Genomic DNA, 18,456 nt, shown 5'->3' with positions numbered 1-18,456 from the left:
CGAGCAAGAGAGCTGTCAAGCAACCAAAACATTGACTAAAATACTGAAAACGGCTAAATTCGATTTAATGCCATTTATGAATGAACAAATTTTAGTGTATTTTACATTTGTTATCAATAATATATGCAAATCAATGATAGGTTATGAAATGCAATTGCTTTGTTTATGGGATTTTATTGTCATGTGATGTGAACACATTAAATAGAGGTGTGTAAAATTTTACCTGGATAAACCATTTCTTCCTTTTCATGTGTTGTTCTTACATGAAGAAGTTTGGCTGCAGTGTTGGCAGGGCCATATTTTCTATCCGCGTTTCTCTTATCAAGGCCTCTATTTAGGACCATCTTTGGCGGTGTACAAGAAGACGGTGTGTGGCGGCGAAGGATGAAACACAAGCTCGCCCAGCTCTACGGCGAACCCAGTATCCAGAAGGTAGCTAAAGCCAGAAGGGTACGATGGGCAGGGCATGTTGCAAGAATGCCGGATAGCAACACTGCCAAGATGGTGTATGCTTCCGATCCGGCAGGTACGAGACGGCGTGGAGCGCAGCGAAACAAAGGAGTCATAAATTAAAATGCATATTTTATTTCCAAAAATACATAATTTCTTCGTTGTTACTTAAGCTTCGATCCGGCACCTAAACCTATATCCTGTAACAGTGGCATCTTGACTTTTTTCCGCCGGGGTGGGCCACTGGCCTGCTCTAACACGTAAAAGATCGCGGCGATAGCGGTTATCGTTGACGATATTCTTGAGCTTCTTCGGGTTGCGGTGCGTCGGCGTTCAAGCGTTATCTTAACGGTGGCCTTCGCTGGTTTCGGCTAGACTCTATACTTTTTTTTTATTGTCTTTATTAAGGAGACTTTCAACCCTAGGCTGGCTCATCTCCCGACTCTATACTTGTATGCGCCCTGGATGCTCATAACGGCTGGAACATCGGTTGAAATGATCCCAGGGACTTTTAATGAACCTGAGGACAACAATGATCATTTAATATGATTTTGAGAAAAATTGGAAAAATATTACATACCTGCCAGACTGCCAGTATTATTTTTGTTTTTCAAGAACTGATCGAATTGCAGCTATAGAGCTGTGCGCGTTAATATTTTCTTTACTTGTCATAGTCTTTTTTTAATGCATTTTTCAATTTCATCCATTTACTAGGAAAAGCGTAAAAAGTACTCCCTGAAAGTACGCATAATTTGACGTATAGGCGATGCAATATTCTCAAAAGTGATTAAAAAGTACTCCTAAAATGAGAATACTGATATTACCGTGTATGTAGCATGCCTTGAGAGACTTTTTTTGGCAAGCTGTCAAGCTGATTCGGGAGGCTATACCTCATGATATTTTTAATAGAAGCTCCAAACGCGGGGAGCACTGGTTCTGAATGAGATGGGCAAAATGGATCACTTTGTTGAACGGACCAGATCTAGGTCGTTCAGTCTAATTATCCGGATCTTTCATACGGATCGGATCTTTGGAACAGTACGTAAGGAGAATGCAAAATGGTGAAACGGTCGTCATTCAGGACTATGCTTCTGACCCGTGCATACAAAAATTTCACCGCTCTCTCGCTCATAAGCATATATTACATGTATAAAGAACCTACGATAAAATTTTCATTTTGACATTTCCCTACAAATGGTCAGATAATTTGCCGATCTGGTGAACCGGATCTTTCAAAAAGTGAGCTACGAATCATTCACTCACAACAATGATCCGGATCATTTGAACGGTTCCGGATCTGAACGCCCATCTCTAGTTCTGATTATGCTTTTCAACTTGTTCTAAACAGATGTGTGCACCCCAACAAAAAATGAGCGAGAACAAATCGAGAATCATCACTTCTCTGTGGGGGCAGACTATCAGATTCTGTTTTTCGCACTTGTTTGATAAATTTTGTATCATGGCTTGCTATGATTTGGAACAGTTTTTGCATTTCTTTTATTCGTTATCTATTAAGGTGATTATACAACAAAGCCACAAATCAGCCTTCTTGGAAACCACGTGCTTTTTTCTAGTGATTTTTCAAGAGCACGAATTGAGAGAACCACAACGCCCATGGGGATGAGACATACGTAGATCGTTTGCTTACTTATGCTTAACAATCGACTTTAATTTCAGCATTGTACGAAAATTGTTACGCAAGATTTGAACTTTTGATAATAGGAAAAGAAAAGCGTGTGGTGAATTTAAAATTCACCACATGGCTTGATTGTATAATCATCTTAAGGTGATTATAGAATGAAGCCAGAAATCGGCCATTTTGTAAACCACGTGCTTTTCCAATATTTTTTTCAAGAGCACGAGATGAAAGATCCATAACGCGTATGGGGCTGAAATAATGGCAGATCGTTTGCTTAGTTATGCTGAACAATCATAATTTGAGTTTCGGCACTGTACGAAAACTATTACGCCAGATTTGGGCTTTTGGAAATGGATGTAGATAAACGTGTGGTGAATTTGAAATTCACCACACGTTTATCTACATCCATTTCCAAAAGCCCAAATCTGGCGTAATAGTTTTCGTACAGTGCCGAAACTCAAATTATGATTGTTCAGCATAACTAAGCAAACGCCCATGGGGATGAGACATACGTAGATCGTTTGCTTACTTATGCTTAACAATCGACTTTAATTTCAGCATTGTACGAAAATTGTTACGCAAGATTTGAACTTTTGATAATAGGAAAAGAAAAGCGTGTGGTGAATTTAAAATTCACCACATGGCTTGATTGTATAATCATCGAGCGATTTGTCATCAGTGCATTACGCTTTGGACACGGTTGTCTGGTCAGCAAACGGAGTTGAATCCGTACCCAAGGATATGAACACCTCAAACTGGTCCCAGGCAAAGTCTATGGAATGATTAAATCTCTTTGAGCTTTGACAAAGTCATATTTGTGAAAGCATGTTAAGATAGCGGATTCCATCAAAACTTTGAAGAAAGATTGAGAAAATTAGCCTAGATTGTTGGCAATGGGTCTGTGCTGAAGCTAATTAATGGGTACCATCTGATCAAAATTCCACTCCTTGGTGTACGGTTAAATGGATCTCGAATATGTGACGCTAAATTGTAATAAAACATAGGGGACAAAAACTAAATTGAAAACTAATGGAACTTTTGCGCAATGTAGGTTTTTGGAATTCATAACATTTTTTCTGTTAAAATCTGATTTTTTTCTAATATCCCAATAATCGATTTCATTAAGGTATTTTCAAATCATGGCCGATTGAGCTAAATTTTCGCATTGAGTCATATTTTGGACTAATGAAGTTTTTAACAATATTGTTTTTAATTGATTTTTTCTATACATCGCATTCCTACCCTAGTGTAAACAAATTTGAGATACGTCATAGGAAATCTTATACTAAGGACACACAGTGTGATACGTATAGCGCTAACTGTCAAAACGCATAGAAAAAATGGAGTCATGGTTCTGAAATCACAGTGCAATCAGATCACTGCCCAAGGTATTACCTGCAGACCGATACTTCATCATAGGAGCTACAGTTGTCCACGAATCTGTTTTTGGCGAATAGCATTCAACCTGAAAATATATCATAAAACAGAATAGCAAATGAGAAAAAAATTGATTTGAAACAACAGAAGATAATAGGGTAACCGTACCCTTAGTGGAGGTAGCACCAATAGTGGAGGTATTGGGGTTTTAATGAGATTTTTTATAATTATACAATTTACGATGGTTTCAGTTGAAGCGGCGTGCTTTAAATATCCTGTCAAATACAACTTATTCTAAGATTTCGCCAGCAAATCTATTGAAAACAATTATTTTTCTTAATAAAATTGACTCCCTTGTACCTATAGTGGTGCAACAGTACCAATAGTGGCGAGTTTCATAAGAAATCAATGGATAGCACCACTATGGGAACAAAAATCATTTTTTACCGCCACTAAAGGAACAGTGTACCCATTAGTGGTGCAAACGATATTTGGTATGTAGTTGTTGATGTTAAATTACACCAATTTCATTTTTGTTAGCAAATTTATTAGTTTATCTATTGGCTAATTATCAATTTAAAAAAAAATCTTTTGTTGATCTACTAATACCTCCACTATTGGTACCGTTACCCTACGAATGAGAAATGTCCTGAGGTTAGAGTTAGATCATTGGACAACGATGGCGGTATGCAGACGAGCCAGGGAGCACGCGCGCAGGACATACGTTGTCCAGCTCCGCATTTCTAGAAAATCCAGGAGGGGACGACAAAGCCCCTGGGGTTAACCAACTACCAGTAGACAACATGTAGTATGAAAACCGCAGGTATTCCCGTATGGCTGTTGTGATTCGAGCACTCCTGTAAAACGACAATATTACCATAATATTATGTTTTATAAGCTGGATGGTATAATTTTTTTATTGAACTGTGCAGCGATGGCGGTGCCTTTCTCGCGCATTATGAAAAACATATAAGAGAGCCTGAAATTCGTTTTATCCAGTTGCACAGCTTGTGAAAGATTTAGTTCGAAAAATGTATTGGAGGGTAACCACTTCCTTGGGTAGGGTTTGATCCAACGAAACCAGTATGCTGGACAGGTGCTTTTCCCTACTAAGCTACGAAGGACTTCCATCGTCCTCCGCAGCACAGATGTCTTCTTCTTCTTCTTATTGGCATTACATCCCCCACTGACACATTGCCGCCTTGCAGCTTAGTGTTCATTCAGCACTTCCACAGTTATTAACCGCCAGGTTTCTAAGCCAGGTTACCATTTTTGCATTCGTATATCATGAGGCTAGCACAATGATACTTTCATTCTCAGAGAAATCGAGACAATTTCCAATCCGAAAATTTCCTAGACCGGCACCAGGAATCGAACCCAGCCACCCTCAGAATGATTTTACCGCTAGGCTAAGGAGGGCCCGAAGTTTGCTGGTGAGATTAAATTTCCAACACCAGGCACAGCCGAACTCTCGCAATACATTTTTAAAACTAACTCTTTCACACGTATGGCACACGCCAGATGGCAGTGCGAGTGGGATAACTATTCAAAACGTAGGTGGACCCACCGGTTGATACCTAACATATCGAGCTGGGCGGGGAGACCCCATGAGGAAGTGAACTTCCATTTGACACAATTCCAGTCAGGCCATGTCTGCTTCCGGCAGTACCTCCACAGGTTTGGGCACGCGGAAGGCCCCGTCTGCCATGACTGCCCAGGTGTTGATGAAGCTGCAGCTTGGAGCAGTCGACAAGCATGACTAAGGTAAGAGCGGGTGATAACCGCAGTCGCCAGGTGTGAGTATGGACTGCACATGCCGAGGTTGGAGGGTCGTAACGTAGAACTGTTGGTACCTATCGCAATCGACACCTCGAGACATGTGCAATGTCTCATAATTTTCTTCATGTAAATTATGTCCATTTTTACCAGCCTAATGCTCCTTGTTCTGAAAGAAGTGTTGCATTCGTATTGGGAGTTCGTTATAGTTGCCGTGGGGGCAACCATACGAAAACTCCATGAGTCGGAATGGTTTATTTACTACAATTTGATTGTTCTGTCTCCGCTATTGCGGGGCTAGAACAAACCAGCACCGCGCACGATGACCAGGTGATGGTGTAGTGTTTCGACCGGAGCATATAACTTGTTGCGTTGAGTACATTCAAAGTTAATTGCCTATATGCCGGGTATTAAGCCACCCGGAGTGGAAATTAATTACTTTGTCTGAAGCTCGATTATGCATATGCACAACATGTGATAGATTTAGTTCGGAAAAGGTATTGGAGGGTGACCGCCCCTTCGGTGGGCTTTGATCCCACGACCCCAGTACGCTAGACAGGTGCTTTCCCTACTAAGCTACGGGTTTCAAGGGGAATTCCCAAACTACATAATTGCATCCACCGACCTAATTTAGGACACAATCAGTAAGGAAAACCTGAATGAACTTATGAATACATAACTTCCCTAACAATTATTTTTAAAACTGAAACTAGACAACAGTACCGGTTTAATTTCATTTGAAACTACAATAACAAATATCAGTCAGTTGAAGTACAGTTGTATTGGTAAACCCGGTGCGAAACCGTGAAACAACACAGTGCGAACCCGACAGCTTTGGGGTTGGAACTAGTGCGAACCTAGTTCCAACCTTAGCGAATAAAAAAACACTTTGACAGCTTTTTTAAAACGAATTCGACATAATAAGTAGGACTGTGCCTCTCATCTTTGGCAGACGCTCTCCTCTTACCAACAACCATCAATAAGCTGGAAGCAACATAATAAACAACCCACAGTCAAACTCAACACGCATGGAGGACGGGCCTCGAATATGTACTCTAAACAATATCGCGCTGTGACGAGAAATACAATTAATTAATAGATTCGCTTGGCTAGGGGAACGACAGAGAAACATTTTATTTGAATAACAGTTATTTTTTTCACTTATACTAATAGGGACACATGAATTTGCGGATTTGTGCTTCGTTCGTTTTAGTGTTTGTGATCGTTCATTCATACCTTTCTGACTCCTATCCTGTATGCGGTTTCACTTCGCTAGCTCTCTTCTCTATGCTCACTTGTACTCTGAGCTTAATGTCTACGTGATGCTACGGATGTGTATGGTGCTAACCTTCTATCAAATCTGCGCTCCTAGGAGCATCTGACGGGAATTCATGTGGTGGCGAAAAACGCCTCACGCACGCATATTTTCACGGGTCCGTGATGGCGGACCCAAGCAATAGTCGGCAGGCTTACCGACTCGCGAAAAATGATTAGGCGGCTCTAGTAGCACAATTGATGGCTCTTCAGTCTAGGACAGGCGCTCTCCTCGAACGCCGCACTTCAACCAAAAACGGTTTGCTGACTCACCAGTGTTGTTGTGGCTTTACTGACCCAGTCGATGACCTGCCGGTGGGGTCGACGCTCCCGGCTTGTTGAAGCCAATGATCGCTTCTTAATGAAGCCAAATCGCGATGGCGGTTGCTTGCCGGAGGTTTGACAAACCGGTTGATGGATCTCGTCCGCGTGGAAGTCCCCTGGCCTTCCCATCTGACTAATATGGTAACGGATCGGTCCGCTTCCAACCAGTTGGCGGTTGTCAAGGATTTTCCAGTTGGAGGTTGTCGAGGATTGCGAAAAGAATCTTCGGGCGGGAAAATCAAGCCAATCTGGCTTCGCAAGGTTTTCTTCGCCTACTATCGCACACAAAATCTTTACGCACACTTTCTGCCTAATTGTTTCGAACAATTGAAAGAATTCTAGATTGCTTTGAGAATAGGTCGTATGTGCAAACGAGAGATTCTCTTTGATCACGCTCTCTTTCGCTAATATATCGGCTAGTTTTGCATGTTTTGCAACATTTCCACTTCAGCATGATAGACAAAGCTATTGTCTTTGGATATCTGCCGAGAATTTCGAAGTAAACTTATGTAAAGTTTTGTAATAATTGAAAGAGAATAGATCCAAAGAGAGACTCTCTTTTGCACATACGACCTATTTTCAAAGCACTCTAGAATTACTAGCAAACGCGAACACTTCCACATCATAAGCTGATCACGGACGAAATGCTCTAGTCTGATAACCCTCAGATTAAGGAACACGTCATTTCCCGACTCCCTTCGTGTACGATCGTGACTTTATTGGCATGATGGATAATTTGACACGAAATTTGTGCTGTTTTCCCTCTCCCACCTTATCCAGAAAACAAATGGTCTCGACTTGGAAAGCCTGGCTAATTGATACATGCTCGCTTGCCTATATTAAGGGATATGTTATCCTAAACTATTGGCGATTTATAGATTGCCTTTCTTACAATATATCTTATACGAACTATTTACAGTAATTTATGTAAAAAAAATATTAACCAAATTCCTGATTGCTACAAGTTTCACAGTAGCCGGGCAATCAGTGGAGAATGTTGAAAGCTTCCAATATCTTGGTAGACGGCGGTACCAAGATAGACATATGCGCACGTATCATAAAAGCAAGGGCTGCCTTTGCGAGTTTAAGAAATATCTGGAAAAACAGGCAGATAAGTGAACGTACCAAAATACGAATTTTCAACTCTAACGTGAAATCTGTGCCGTTATTCGCTAACGAAACATGGTGTGTATCAGTGGAGAACACTCAACGGCTGCAGGTGTTCATCCACAGATGCCTGCGGTATATAATTCGGGCCTGGTGGCCTCAAAACTGGAATCTATATGTTCGCACCAAAGATGAACTTTTTATAGTAAAAATGGGACTTACAGGGTTATAAACTAATCAACTTAGTTTAACGAATTTACCCGTAATGCTGGGTAGACACCTTTACGTGGTGTGTTACGGGGTTAGATCTACCACGGTTACATTGCCAGCTACAGGCAAATCCTGACCCAACGAATACCTTCCTCATTATCCAACTCCGTGGTACTTATGAGGGTGTCGCTAAGTCGGTGGCCTCTCGTTAAGTAAGTACTACATCAACACTTCCTTCCTCTCCCTAGTTACGGTGAAGATGGGCGTGGCCAGGAGTAGTAATCCTCATGCTTTTGTTATTTTTGTTTAAGACTGTAATCAAGGACCACTCCCCTTCTTGATTTCTGATAGCATTCTAGATAAGGATCTCAAAAGTAAAACATGAGTATCACTAGTGTCCAATCTACGAATTACACCGTAACAATGCTAATGCTAATGCTAATGCTATAAACTAATCAACTTAGTTTAACGAATTGAAAAGATGTCTGTGTGTGCGTGATTGTATATATGTGTGTGCGAAAAACACGTACAAAATTATCTCCTATTTTAAGCACTTGTCCTTAACCAATTTGTTCGCACAAAAAAAATGCATTCAACGGCAAAACTTGCTATGAATATAAATGAATTTAAATTATGGAATATATTCACCTACCGGTGCTATTTTTTTCTTTCTCATACATTTTTTTCATTTGTGAAACATGTGAAAGGCATTAATACCGATAGCTGGATTAATCAGGCTTTTTCTTATGTACATTAATCCAATCACCACTGAAATCACAATGATAAGAAAGAAGGAACATATTAAGATTAACAGCCATCAAAATAAACCTCGGAGGGAAGGAAATAATTGCGTGATCAGAACATTTTCCACTTCCCCGGCAGTGTTTGATACCAGGGGTAAGTGTAGAATCTTTAAATTATTTGCTTTCAAGGTACAAACCACTACAAATTAAATGTGATTAGTTTAATTGTATTAAAATGGTCACCTGTGACATAAATTCACTGAAAAAAGGGACAATGTGTGCAAACAAGAATTGATTTTATGAATGCAAAAATTAACTTTTCTCGAAACCTGAAATGACAGATCAAGCGTTAACTATGTTAGTGTATGCATTATACAAATTTTAATATAGTATTAGTGTGGGCATCAAAGTATATGCTTGCACAATGTTATGGTGTGGTAAAAATTGTAAAGTATGTAAAATAACAATTTTTCGAGACGATTTTTACACTTACCCCCTTTTTCCACTTCCCCCAGTGTACCTTACAATAAATAATGCATCATACCGTGCTTAAGCTGGTTACTCCATCGTATCCACCGCAAATGTAGACGAGGTCATCTAAAGCTGCAACGCCAACAGCACTTCGTTTGCATCTCATTGGTTTACCTATGGAAGGAAAAAAAATTGTTTTACCGAAAAGGTTTACTGATTTGAAAAAAGAGCAATATACTTATGTAGTCCTAAAGATCAACTGATTTATTTCAAGACAAAATTTTCAAAACGACTTATCTGCTTTTGTAAACAAAGATTCAAACAACGATTTGACTAATCTGATAGCTCTCCCACGCAAACCAACACCATCATTAGGTAGGTGAAGGATTCCGCTACCTGTTGATGGTGTTGGTTTGCGTGGGAGAGCTATCAGATTCGTCAAATCGTCGTTTGAATCTTTGATTACAAAAGCAGATAAGTCGTTTTGAAAATTTTGTCTTGATTTAAGCGGTATTTCGAAGTGTGAGACTTGGTATAAACAGAGAACAGACATGGATGATCGAAAAAAATGGATGATCGAACAAAAATTAGTTAAAAACACGTGTAAAGATTTAAATCGCACCTCAGCGCCGCCAACGCAGGCTGCCCGACATAAAAACTCAATCTCAATAAGTGATGGCGTTGGCGTACACAACATAAACAATGTAGTGCTGCCGCCTAGTGGTGCCGCCTAGGAGTAATTCGGAATGAACACTAGCGCTAAAAATTAAAACACAGCAAATTATAACCATATTTATCAGCACACTAGCACCGCGCAACGGGGGCATAACGACATACTTCAAAATTAGCAGTACAAACTTTTAATCAAGCATGCGAATGAAGATGAACGTCTGTCCTCTGTTGTCAAAGGTTGAGTCAAGTGCCTTGTGGTGTTTTGCTAGTGCGTTTGAATCATATTATTCCGTACGTCAAACAAGACCGAAAATGTCGAGGAAGTATTTTTCAACTATTTTCAAATTTCAAAACAGAAAATCGAATATCGATTCTTCATTTAAGGACCCAATTGTGATGATGCTTTAGACACAACATACGATATATGATTTTCAACAGTCAATTTTCAGTCTAACATAACACGCTAACCTTTACCTGCTCAGTGACTGGGTAAAATTATATTGCCATCTCTTTTCTTCCCACGATAATTTTACTCAATTTCCGTCAAAAGCGGGACTACTCAAAACTATGAGTTGTCCTACTTTTGGCTGAAATTGAGTTAAATTTCTGTGGGAAGAAAAGAGACGGCAATACAATTTAACTCAGTCACTGAGTAGATGAAAGTTAGAGTAAATGCCTAAATCCTTTTCGGTCGTTTCACGCTTGATGCTACCACAGACATCGTTCACTGATTTACTGGTCAATCCAGTTTTCTGCGAACGGTAATGGCCGCCATAAGAAGGTGGTTGTAGTTCAAAACACAGTTTTCCGCGAGCGGTAATGGTCGCCAGCTTGCCTGCGGGTTAGTCTCTGATTTGACATTTGTGGAGATAAATTGCACCCACTGTTCCGAGAATTTTGATCAATGTGGTATATAAGAAGGCTTGAATTTACTTCATTAGCACCTTCTTATATGGCAGTTGGTTGCCCTTAGCGTAAGCATTACTAGTTGCATCAGAGCACAATGGTCGGATTCGTCAAATTTTACGACATAAATCGATAACTCATCGGTGCTAGAGTTTTGGCGTCTTCAGAAAAAATAATCTACAAGAAAAGATCTATTCTATATATGCAGGCCAATCAAATCCATGGTATTTCATTTGTCCATCTTTGTCCACTTTTGTTTGAAAATCATTATAGTTTTTGTATGAAAAATCAGCAATTCCATGGAAAACACATATACCATATCTCTGTTTTTCGCAATATTTAGTAGAAACATTCTTTTTCGAAAATGCATGAACTCACTTTTTTGGTTTTGTCCGATACACTAATCTTGTTCCAGGGTGGTCGAAAAAATCAACATTTTTGAAAAAATATTTTTTTAAAACATTATCAATGTTCATGGAATCACCTATTTGCTACTTACTAGCTGCAGTAGAATGCTCAGAAAAATATCACTTTTTCATGAAAAAACGCTTATAATATGCTTGAAAATGAAGCTATCAACCATCATATGTAACCAAAAGATGCGCTTTCCAAAGACCGTGAAGCGATGCTTGGACCACAGACAAACAGATATAACACATTAAACATTACAACAGATATAACACATTCAAAATTCATCGTCGTTCAAACACTAACGACATCTGTTGATTTCAGTTAGTTGGGCAAATCACGAACCAGATGGCGGTAGTGAGCAAACGTCAAACTAGAGAAAATCCGATGCGCGCGCCACGAGTGATCGATTGGCCAACTAATGATTATTCAAATTAACCAGTAAATCAGTGAACGATGGTAATTTGACAAGTGTTATGTCTGTTTGTCTGTGCTTAGACAGTTTTTGAAAATATTTTGAATTGGTGAAAGTGGAAGCTAAAAACAATTTTTTTCGGAGCCACCCTATCTAAATTTAGTAATTTCGTCATAAAACATTACCTATATGAGATAAAGTAAATGTTAATTTAGCAAAAATGCTTAGAATTAAATTCTCTATAACTTTGTAGAATAATATGATCTCCTAACTCAAAAGGTTAAAAAAATAGATTTACAAAAAAATCAGAAAAGGGCCACCCTAATGGCAACTAACATCAGAAATAGACCTTTTCTTGTAGATCATTTCTTCTGAAGACATCAAAACTCTAGCGCTGATAGTTTTCGAGTTATCGATTTATGTCGTGAAATTTGACGAATCCGACCATTGTGCTGTGCGGTGTTTGCTATGTCTGCTCAGAGCAGCCCTTTTGAAATGTATTAGACGTTTAGGTTATGGATTCGACCATAAGGAAATCCATAAGACAGTTGTGATCAGCTGACGATTTTTGTTTACCATGATTTTTTGACAGATTCTGACCGGACTGACAGAACAATCCAAAGGAAATTGTTAAACGCAGTTTACACCAGAAGTGAGTTGCCTTAACTACATGCACACTTTGTTTTGATTTCGATTGTCAGCTGAATGTCCTCATGGATAGCCTAATTTAGGCTGGGCAGGTTCGCGACGGGTTACTTTTGGCACAAACTGTTCGATACAGCTGTCGAAGAACTGACAAGATTCGGTGTGATCGCAGAGCCATATATTGTCTATCCGGAATAAATTTATACCGCTTTTTATACCGAAGTTGGAATTTTCTCCAGATACAGGCAACTTTCCCAACTTCGGAAGTAGTGCGCTGGATTCGCATAAAGATGCGCTAAACAACGCATCAATTAGTTTGCCAAATAACACTTCGGAAGAAAGTTCGGTTCGGAAGTCCCGACTTCCGAATTCTAACTTGGTGCTACGCCGACATTATCGGTGAAAGTGTAGATGTCGTAACTAACATCACTGACCGCCAACTTATAATCATCGAGTGAACAGTTGATATTGACTTCTCCAAATGAATGGAGGTGTGCGTGACTTCGCTGTATTCCTGTCAATGTGTGCTGTCTTCCTCCAAAAGTATTCGTGATATTTTTGCCGCAACTAGATTACCACCCACTTTTACTTTACAGTGGGTCCAAAAAGTATTCGTCTAGCTGCATATTCTTTAGTAAAATGTAAAACTTAGGCGTGATAGAAGGGAGATCAAAAAGCTTTCTTCTAAATTTGGTAGAAAACTTAGCAACACATGATTATTATTCAAAAACAAATAGAAATTTCAATTACTTTTTCTGGTATGTAGAGAATATCTTCTTCGTTGGCATTACATCCCCCACTGGGACATTGCCGCCTCGCAGCTTAGTGTTCATTAAGCACTTCCACAGTTATTAACTGCGAGGTTTCTAAGCCATGTTACCATTTCTGCATTCGTATATCATGAGGCTAACACGATGATACTTGTATGCCCAGGGAAGTCGAGACAATTTCCAATCCGAAAATTGCCTAGACCGGCACCGGGAATCGAACCCAGCCACCCTCGGCATGGTCTTGCTTTGTAGCCGCGCGTCTTACCGCACGGCTAAGGAGGGAGGAGAGAATATCTAAATTTCTTCAATTTCGCTCGCTCAAAAAGTATTCGTCTATTTAGAAAATCATCGAGTGAAACACGAATATAATAGTTTTATTCGCATGTAGTTACACTAGCACACTCTAGTGATATCTAGCAACATTTTTGTCAATATTCAATGACAGATCAAATAATGTTTTTGTTTTGTTTGAACTTGGAAATAGAAGCACCATGGGTGGGAAAAGTAAAAAGATGAGTCCAGATGAAAAAAAAAAACTTATTCTAAGCCTGCATAATTAGTGCAAGTTGACTTATAACTTCGCAAGAAATGTGGGTAGACCAAGGAGAGCAAGAATTCAACCATTTAATTGGTGATTGATCGCATCAGCGCCACAAAAATCTATCAAAACAAATAACAGAGTGGTCGTCAGCGATGGTAAACTGATAACGATGAGCGATTTATTGCGCGGAAAATAAAAAAAAATCCTTAAAAACGAGTTCACCCATATAGGCAAGTGAGTTGGAGAGAAGAAGTGCTCAGATATGAACCAATACGAACAGAAATACCTGTGAAAAGTATGGGTATAATGGGCGAGTATCACGGAAGAAAATTCAAGTGAGCTATCAAATTATCAAAAACAGCTCGATTTCCTCTAAAAATATCGCTGGAAGAAGGATGACTTTCGGAAACAAGTCATGTTATCTGACGAAAGCAAGTACAGCATATTTGGATCAAATAGCCGATGTATGGTATGGCGGAAAAGAAAAATTGAGATTCAGTCGCAGAATCTCTTTTGAGCAGTAAAGCATGGTGGGGGCTCCGTCATGGTCTCTGAGGTGCTTGAGCGCAACCGGTGTGCGAAAATTTCTCATTATTGAAGGAATTATGTATAACAAAATGTTCATCCGCATTTTGAAAGAAAATTTGAACGTCAGTGCTGAGAAATTGGGCTTACATGGAACATACATCTTACGGGGTGATAATTACCTCAAGCAAACAGCCTAAAGTACTAAGCTGTAGCTACTCTATAATACCCCAATCAACTCTAAACGCCTTTTCAGATCCCAGCTATATATGCAATTTAACTCCATTGGAAGGTTCTGGACGACAAACTTTTCGTGAAATTCGTGAAAGTCATATTTCGAACAACAACGAATTGAAAATAGTGTTGAAAGAAAAATGGGAGAATATTCCGCCCCCCATTACGGCTAATTTGGTCAGTTCCATGCCACAAGAACTATAGCCCGTCATAGATCCACAGGGGAATCCAACGAAATATTGAATTCCGTTCTACAACTCCTGTTTTCGTTTCAAAAGCGCGCTAAACCTGACCAGACGAATACTTTTTGAGCCCGTATTTAATGAATTGTTATGTTTTGTTACCTTTGGTTTTGTTATTGTTTTATTTTTCTGTTTGATTTTAAACAATAAAGATGAATTGATTAATTTACTATACGGTAAAAAATAAGCACGCTCAATTTAACTGTTCCATCTATTGAATGATCAACTTTACAATCACTATTATTGAAAATGATATTCCTTTGATTTTGAAGTGGTGTCACACCTTTCACAAGTGTATTGAATGCAGACAATTCCATAACATCAACACGATTAATTAAAGTGCTACTCACTGGGTGTTGAAATGATTAGCACTTCGATCAGCACTAATGATTTCTCCACTAGAATTGAAAGTGCTATGCTATTGAATTCACAGGTTCAAGGCTATTGATTTAAGAGTGGAGCGATATTGGTGTTGTTCTAAAAATAGATGACAGTTCTTTCATCTGTTCTGCTTATTTCAAGAGGTATTTCAAAGTGTGAGATGGAGTCGTGGTAAGACGAAGGACTTTCAATCAAAGGTATGTTATTCAAATCTGAGTTGAGGCAATTCTATTTTTTTATTTTGTTGCTTTATATTCAAAATATTGTGCACGTCAAATGGAAGTGGTGGTCTTTGAATGCGATGAGCTCAGCTATTGATATTGATGTGATTCCAAAGTAGTGCATATTCAAATGCAGAACAGTTCACATGGACGTGTATATTTTTTACCGTGATACACAATGTAATCGATAGTTTTATTTTTTTGAGCTTACTAGATTCTATCTTTGACATTTTCTAGAAAACACACAGCTAGACGAATACTTTTTGGACTCACTGTATATATTCTATACAGTGACGTTAGTGTGCGAAAAATTGCGCTTGGAGAACTCAATATCTAGCCAAAAGTGATTGCTATTGAAAATTGGACAGATCGGACTATGGGCTATGGACTATGAGTTAAGGCAAAAAAACTATTTCTTATTTACAAAACACGCTAAAAATACACACCAACAACGCTAGATAGATTAATCAGGGTGTTACCAGTACTTGCAGCATTTTTTCGAGGCGTTAGAAGGACGCATGTGGGTATCGCCGGCTATAGACTAACGCAAAATGAACTACCCCAAGAAATTATGACGTTTGAGCGGGTCGCATAATGAACGCAGATGAACTTTTGTTCAAGTGGACGACCCGCTCAAATGTCAAAATCCATCGGCTGAGTGAATTTGATGAACTCCTGCACAGGTCTATTGGTTAAAAAATACAAACCATTAATTTACCATATAATGTACAGTATGCAATACAATATATTGTCTCTTTATGGTTGCAATGATGCATTCTATCACCGCTACTGTTATCTACTCATAATCAATAAGATTTGGTACGTACGGTTGACCATGAACCAAACCATGAGCAGCCTATAATTATGGAGTAGGGGAAGATGCCCCAAAACGCCCCCCCGAGGCAAAACGCCTTTTGTGGTTTCCCTCATATTTACCGTCATTAAGATGGCCGTAACAAAACTAGATCTAAAATTATGTAGGTTAGGCGAAACAAGTTTCAAAATAGTGTATGGGAAAGTCGGAAAAACCGAAAATTTCCATATTTTGGAGAAACATCTAACATTTTGGCGAGGCAAAACGCCCTAGTGAAACTATCCTACAATGTACTTGCGTCTCCACGCACTATCCATACCAGAATGCTGATTCGCCGACGCATGGTGCTTTGTTCCCTAGGAGCTGCCAGCTAAAAGGCGTTTTGCCTCATGACTTTTCCGGCATCAGAATATCGCCACTTTTTTAAAATGTGAATATTATCAATATGATTGAGATTTTGGACAATTTTTGAATGGCATCAACTAGCTACCTTGTTTAACTGTTGCATAATGTAAAAATACCCATGAATAGCGTTACAAATGCTACAATAGAGCAGTGTTTGCTTAGCTAGGGCATATTGCCCCCCCTTCCCCTACCTAGACGGATTCGAATTGGCGGATGATGTTGCACTCCTAAGCTCCTAAGCTTCCTAATATGCAGAGTTAGCTCAACGACCTTGCCGAGCGCTCCTCATCGACAGGTTTATCAACGTTAACCCCTAAATCTCATACAAAAAGGCCGATAGCAACTGAATTTCGGGAGCGGAAGTGGGGCTGTGCCGGTCACAATTTACATAGAGACACGAAATCTGTAAACAAGCACAAGACCCTGAGGCACACGCAACATAACCATGCAGCACACATGTTCCACACAGGTTACTGCAACTTATATGTGATCGGATTCAGTCACAATAAAGTAGCTGCAACCATTTTTGTCTTACTTGTGCTGCAAGTACTCACTCAATGTAAATGAATACCTACAAACAATACGTGGAAAAGAGTTGATTCGGAAAATAGGCTGCGAGTGTCGAACCGTCCATCTGACACAGGGAATTTGGAATCATCACCGGTACTTGGTTAAATCAGCTCAGAAAGCTTGTAAATACCTATCGCGTCGGATATTTGTTTTGTGTCAGAATGGCAAACCATTGTGATAAATGCACCCTCGCTATCGGTATCGACTCTCTTTTTACTGTGTGCGAAGGATTTTGCGCTAAATCGTATCACGCTAGCTGTGTTGGGTTAACTGAAGCAGACGTGTGTGCTTTATCAACCAATATTATTTGGGTTTGCAATGTGTGCATGGCTTCGCTTTGTAAAATGCGGGAGCGTACTGTTGTTGATGCAGCCACTGGAACTGAACCATCTAGTCCCGTAGAAGAAGAGATCGAAGACCTGAAGAGAAAAGTAGCCAACATTGCTCAAACGCTCGCAGATGTGATTGGGAAACCAGTTTCAGATGCTGTGAACCGACACTTATGGCCCGTTTACATATGAGCTAGTTCTAGCGGACAATGCACTGTCCGACAATACTAGCATGATATTAGCATAATGTAAACGCTTATTAGCGAGGACAATTCCTGTTTACATGATGCTAATATCGTGCTAGTATTGTCGGACAGTGCATTGTCCGCTAGAACTAGCTCATATGTAAACGGGCCATTAACGCCTATTGCTTTGTCGTACCGGCATGAATCAACTGATGAGATAGCTGGTTATTCACAACAAACCGAAAATGAAAGTGATAAGTTTTCGTTGTTTTTAACAAACATTGATAAGTGTGCAACGGAAAATGATATTAGTCTTATGATATCACGCTCATTGAGTACACATTTATCGACCTGCAATGATATCGTAAAATTAGTTCCAAAATGGAAAAATGTAAATACAATGGACTACGTATCGTTTAAGGTGAGGTTGAACTCAAATTTAAAAGAGTTAGCACTGTCCGGCAATACTTGGCCAAACGAAGTAAAGTTTAGAGAATTTGTAAACCGCTCAAACGGAACTTGGAAACCGAATCTGTAAAACGTAGTTAAATGTAATGTATATGTTGAGATAATGTTTATTCGAGAATGCAAATATTGAATTTATATTATTACTGTTTATAATGCTGTTTATTGTAATGAGTTTTGTAAATCTGTTTGTATGCATTGAATAATTCCTGTTACCTATAAATGTATGCTCTGTGAATGTAGTATAGTGTAAGTAGTTCAATAAGACCATATTTGGTCAGTTGGATGTAATCAATAAATACAAATACATTCTTTGC

General features: G+C 39.3%; 1 protein-coding gene across 1 annotated transcript in view; it reads right to left on the bottom strand.

Annotated features, from left to right (window-relative positions):
* Window positions 1–18,456, bottom strand: part of LOC134226764 (kelch-like protein 18) — a 121,504-nt gene that overhangs the window by 48,336 nt on the left and 54,712 nt on the right. Inside the window, exons 7-8 of the mRNA XM_062707736.1 lie at window positions 9,485–9,585; window positions 3,485–3,554 (exon numbers count right to left, since the gene is read on the bottom strand). Coding sequence (XP_062563720.1) covers window positions 3,485–3,554; window positions 9,485–9,585 — 171 coding nt within the window. The remainder of the gene's footprint in view (window positions 1–3,484; window positions 3,555–9,484; window positions 9,586–18,456) is intronic.

The sequence above is a fragment of the Armigeres subalbatus genome, chromosome 3, assembly GCF_024139115.2.
Source record: "Armigeres subalbatus isolate Guangzhou_Male chromosome 3, GZ_Asu_2, whole genome shotgun sequence".
NCBI lineage: Eukaryota > Metazoa > Arthropoda > Insecta > Diptera > Culicidae > Armigeres > Armigeres subalbatus.
This window is presented reverse-complemented; position numbering and strand designations above follow the sequence as displayed.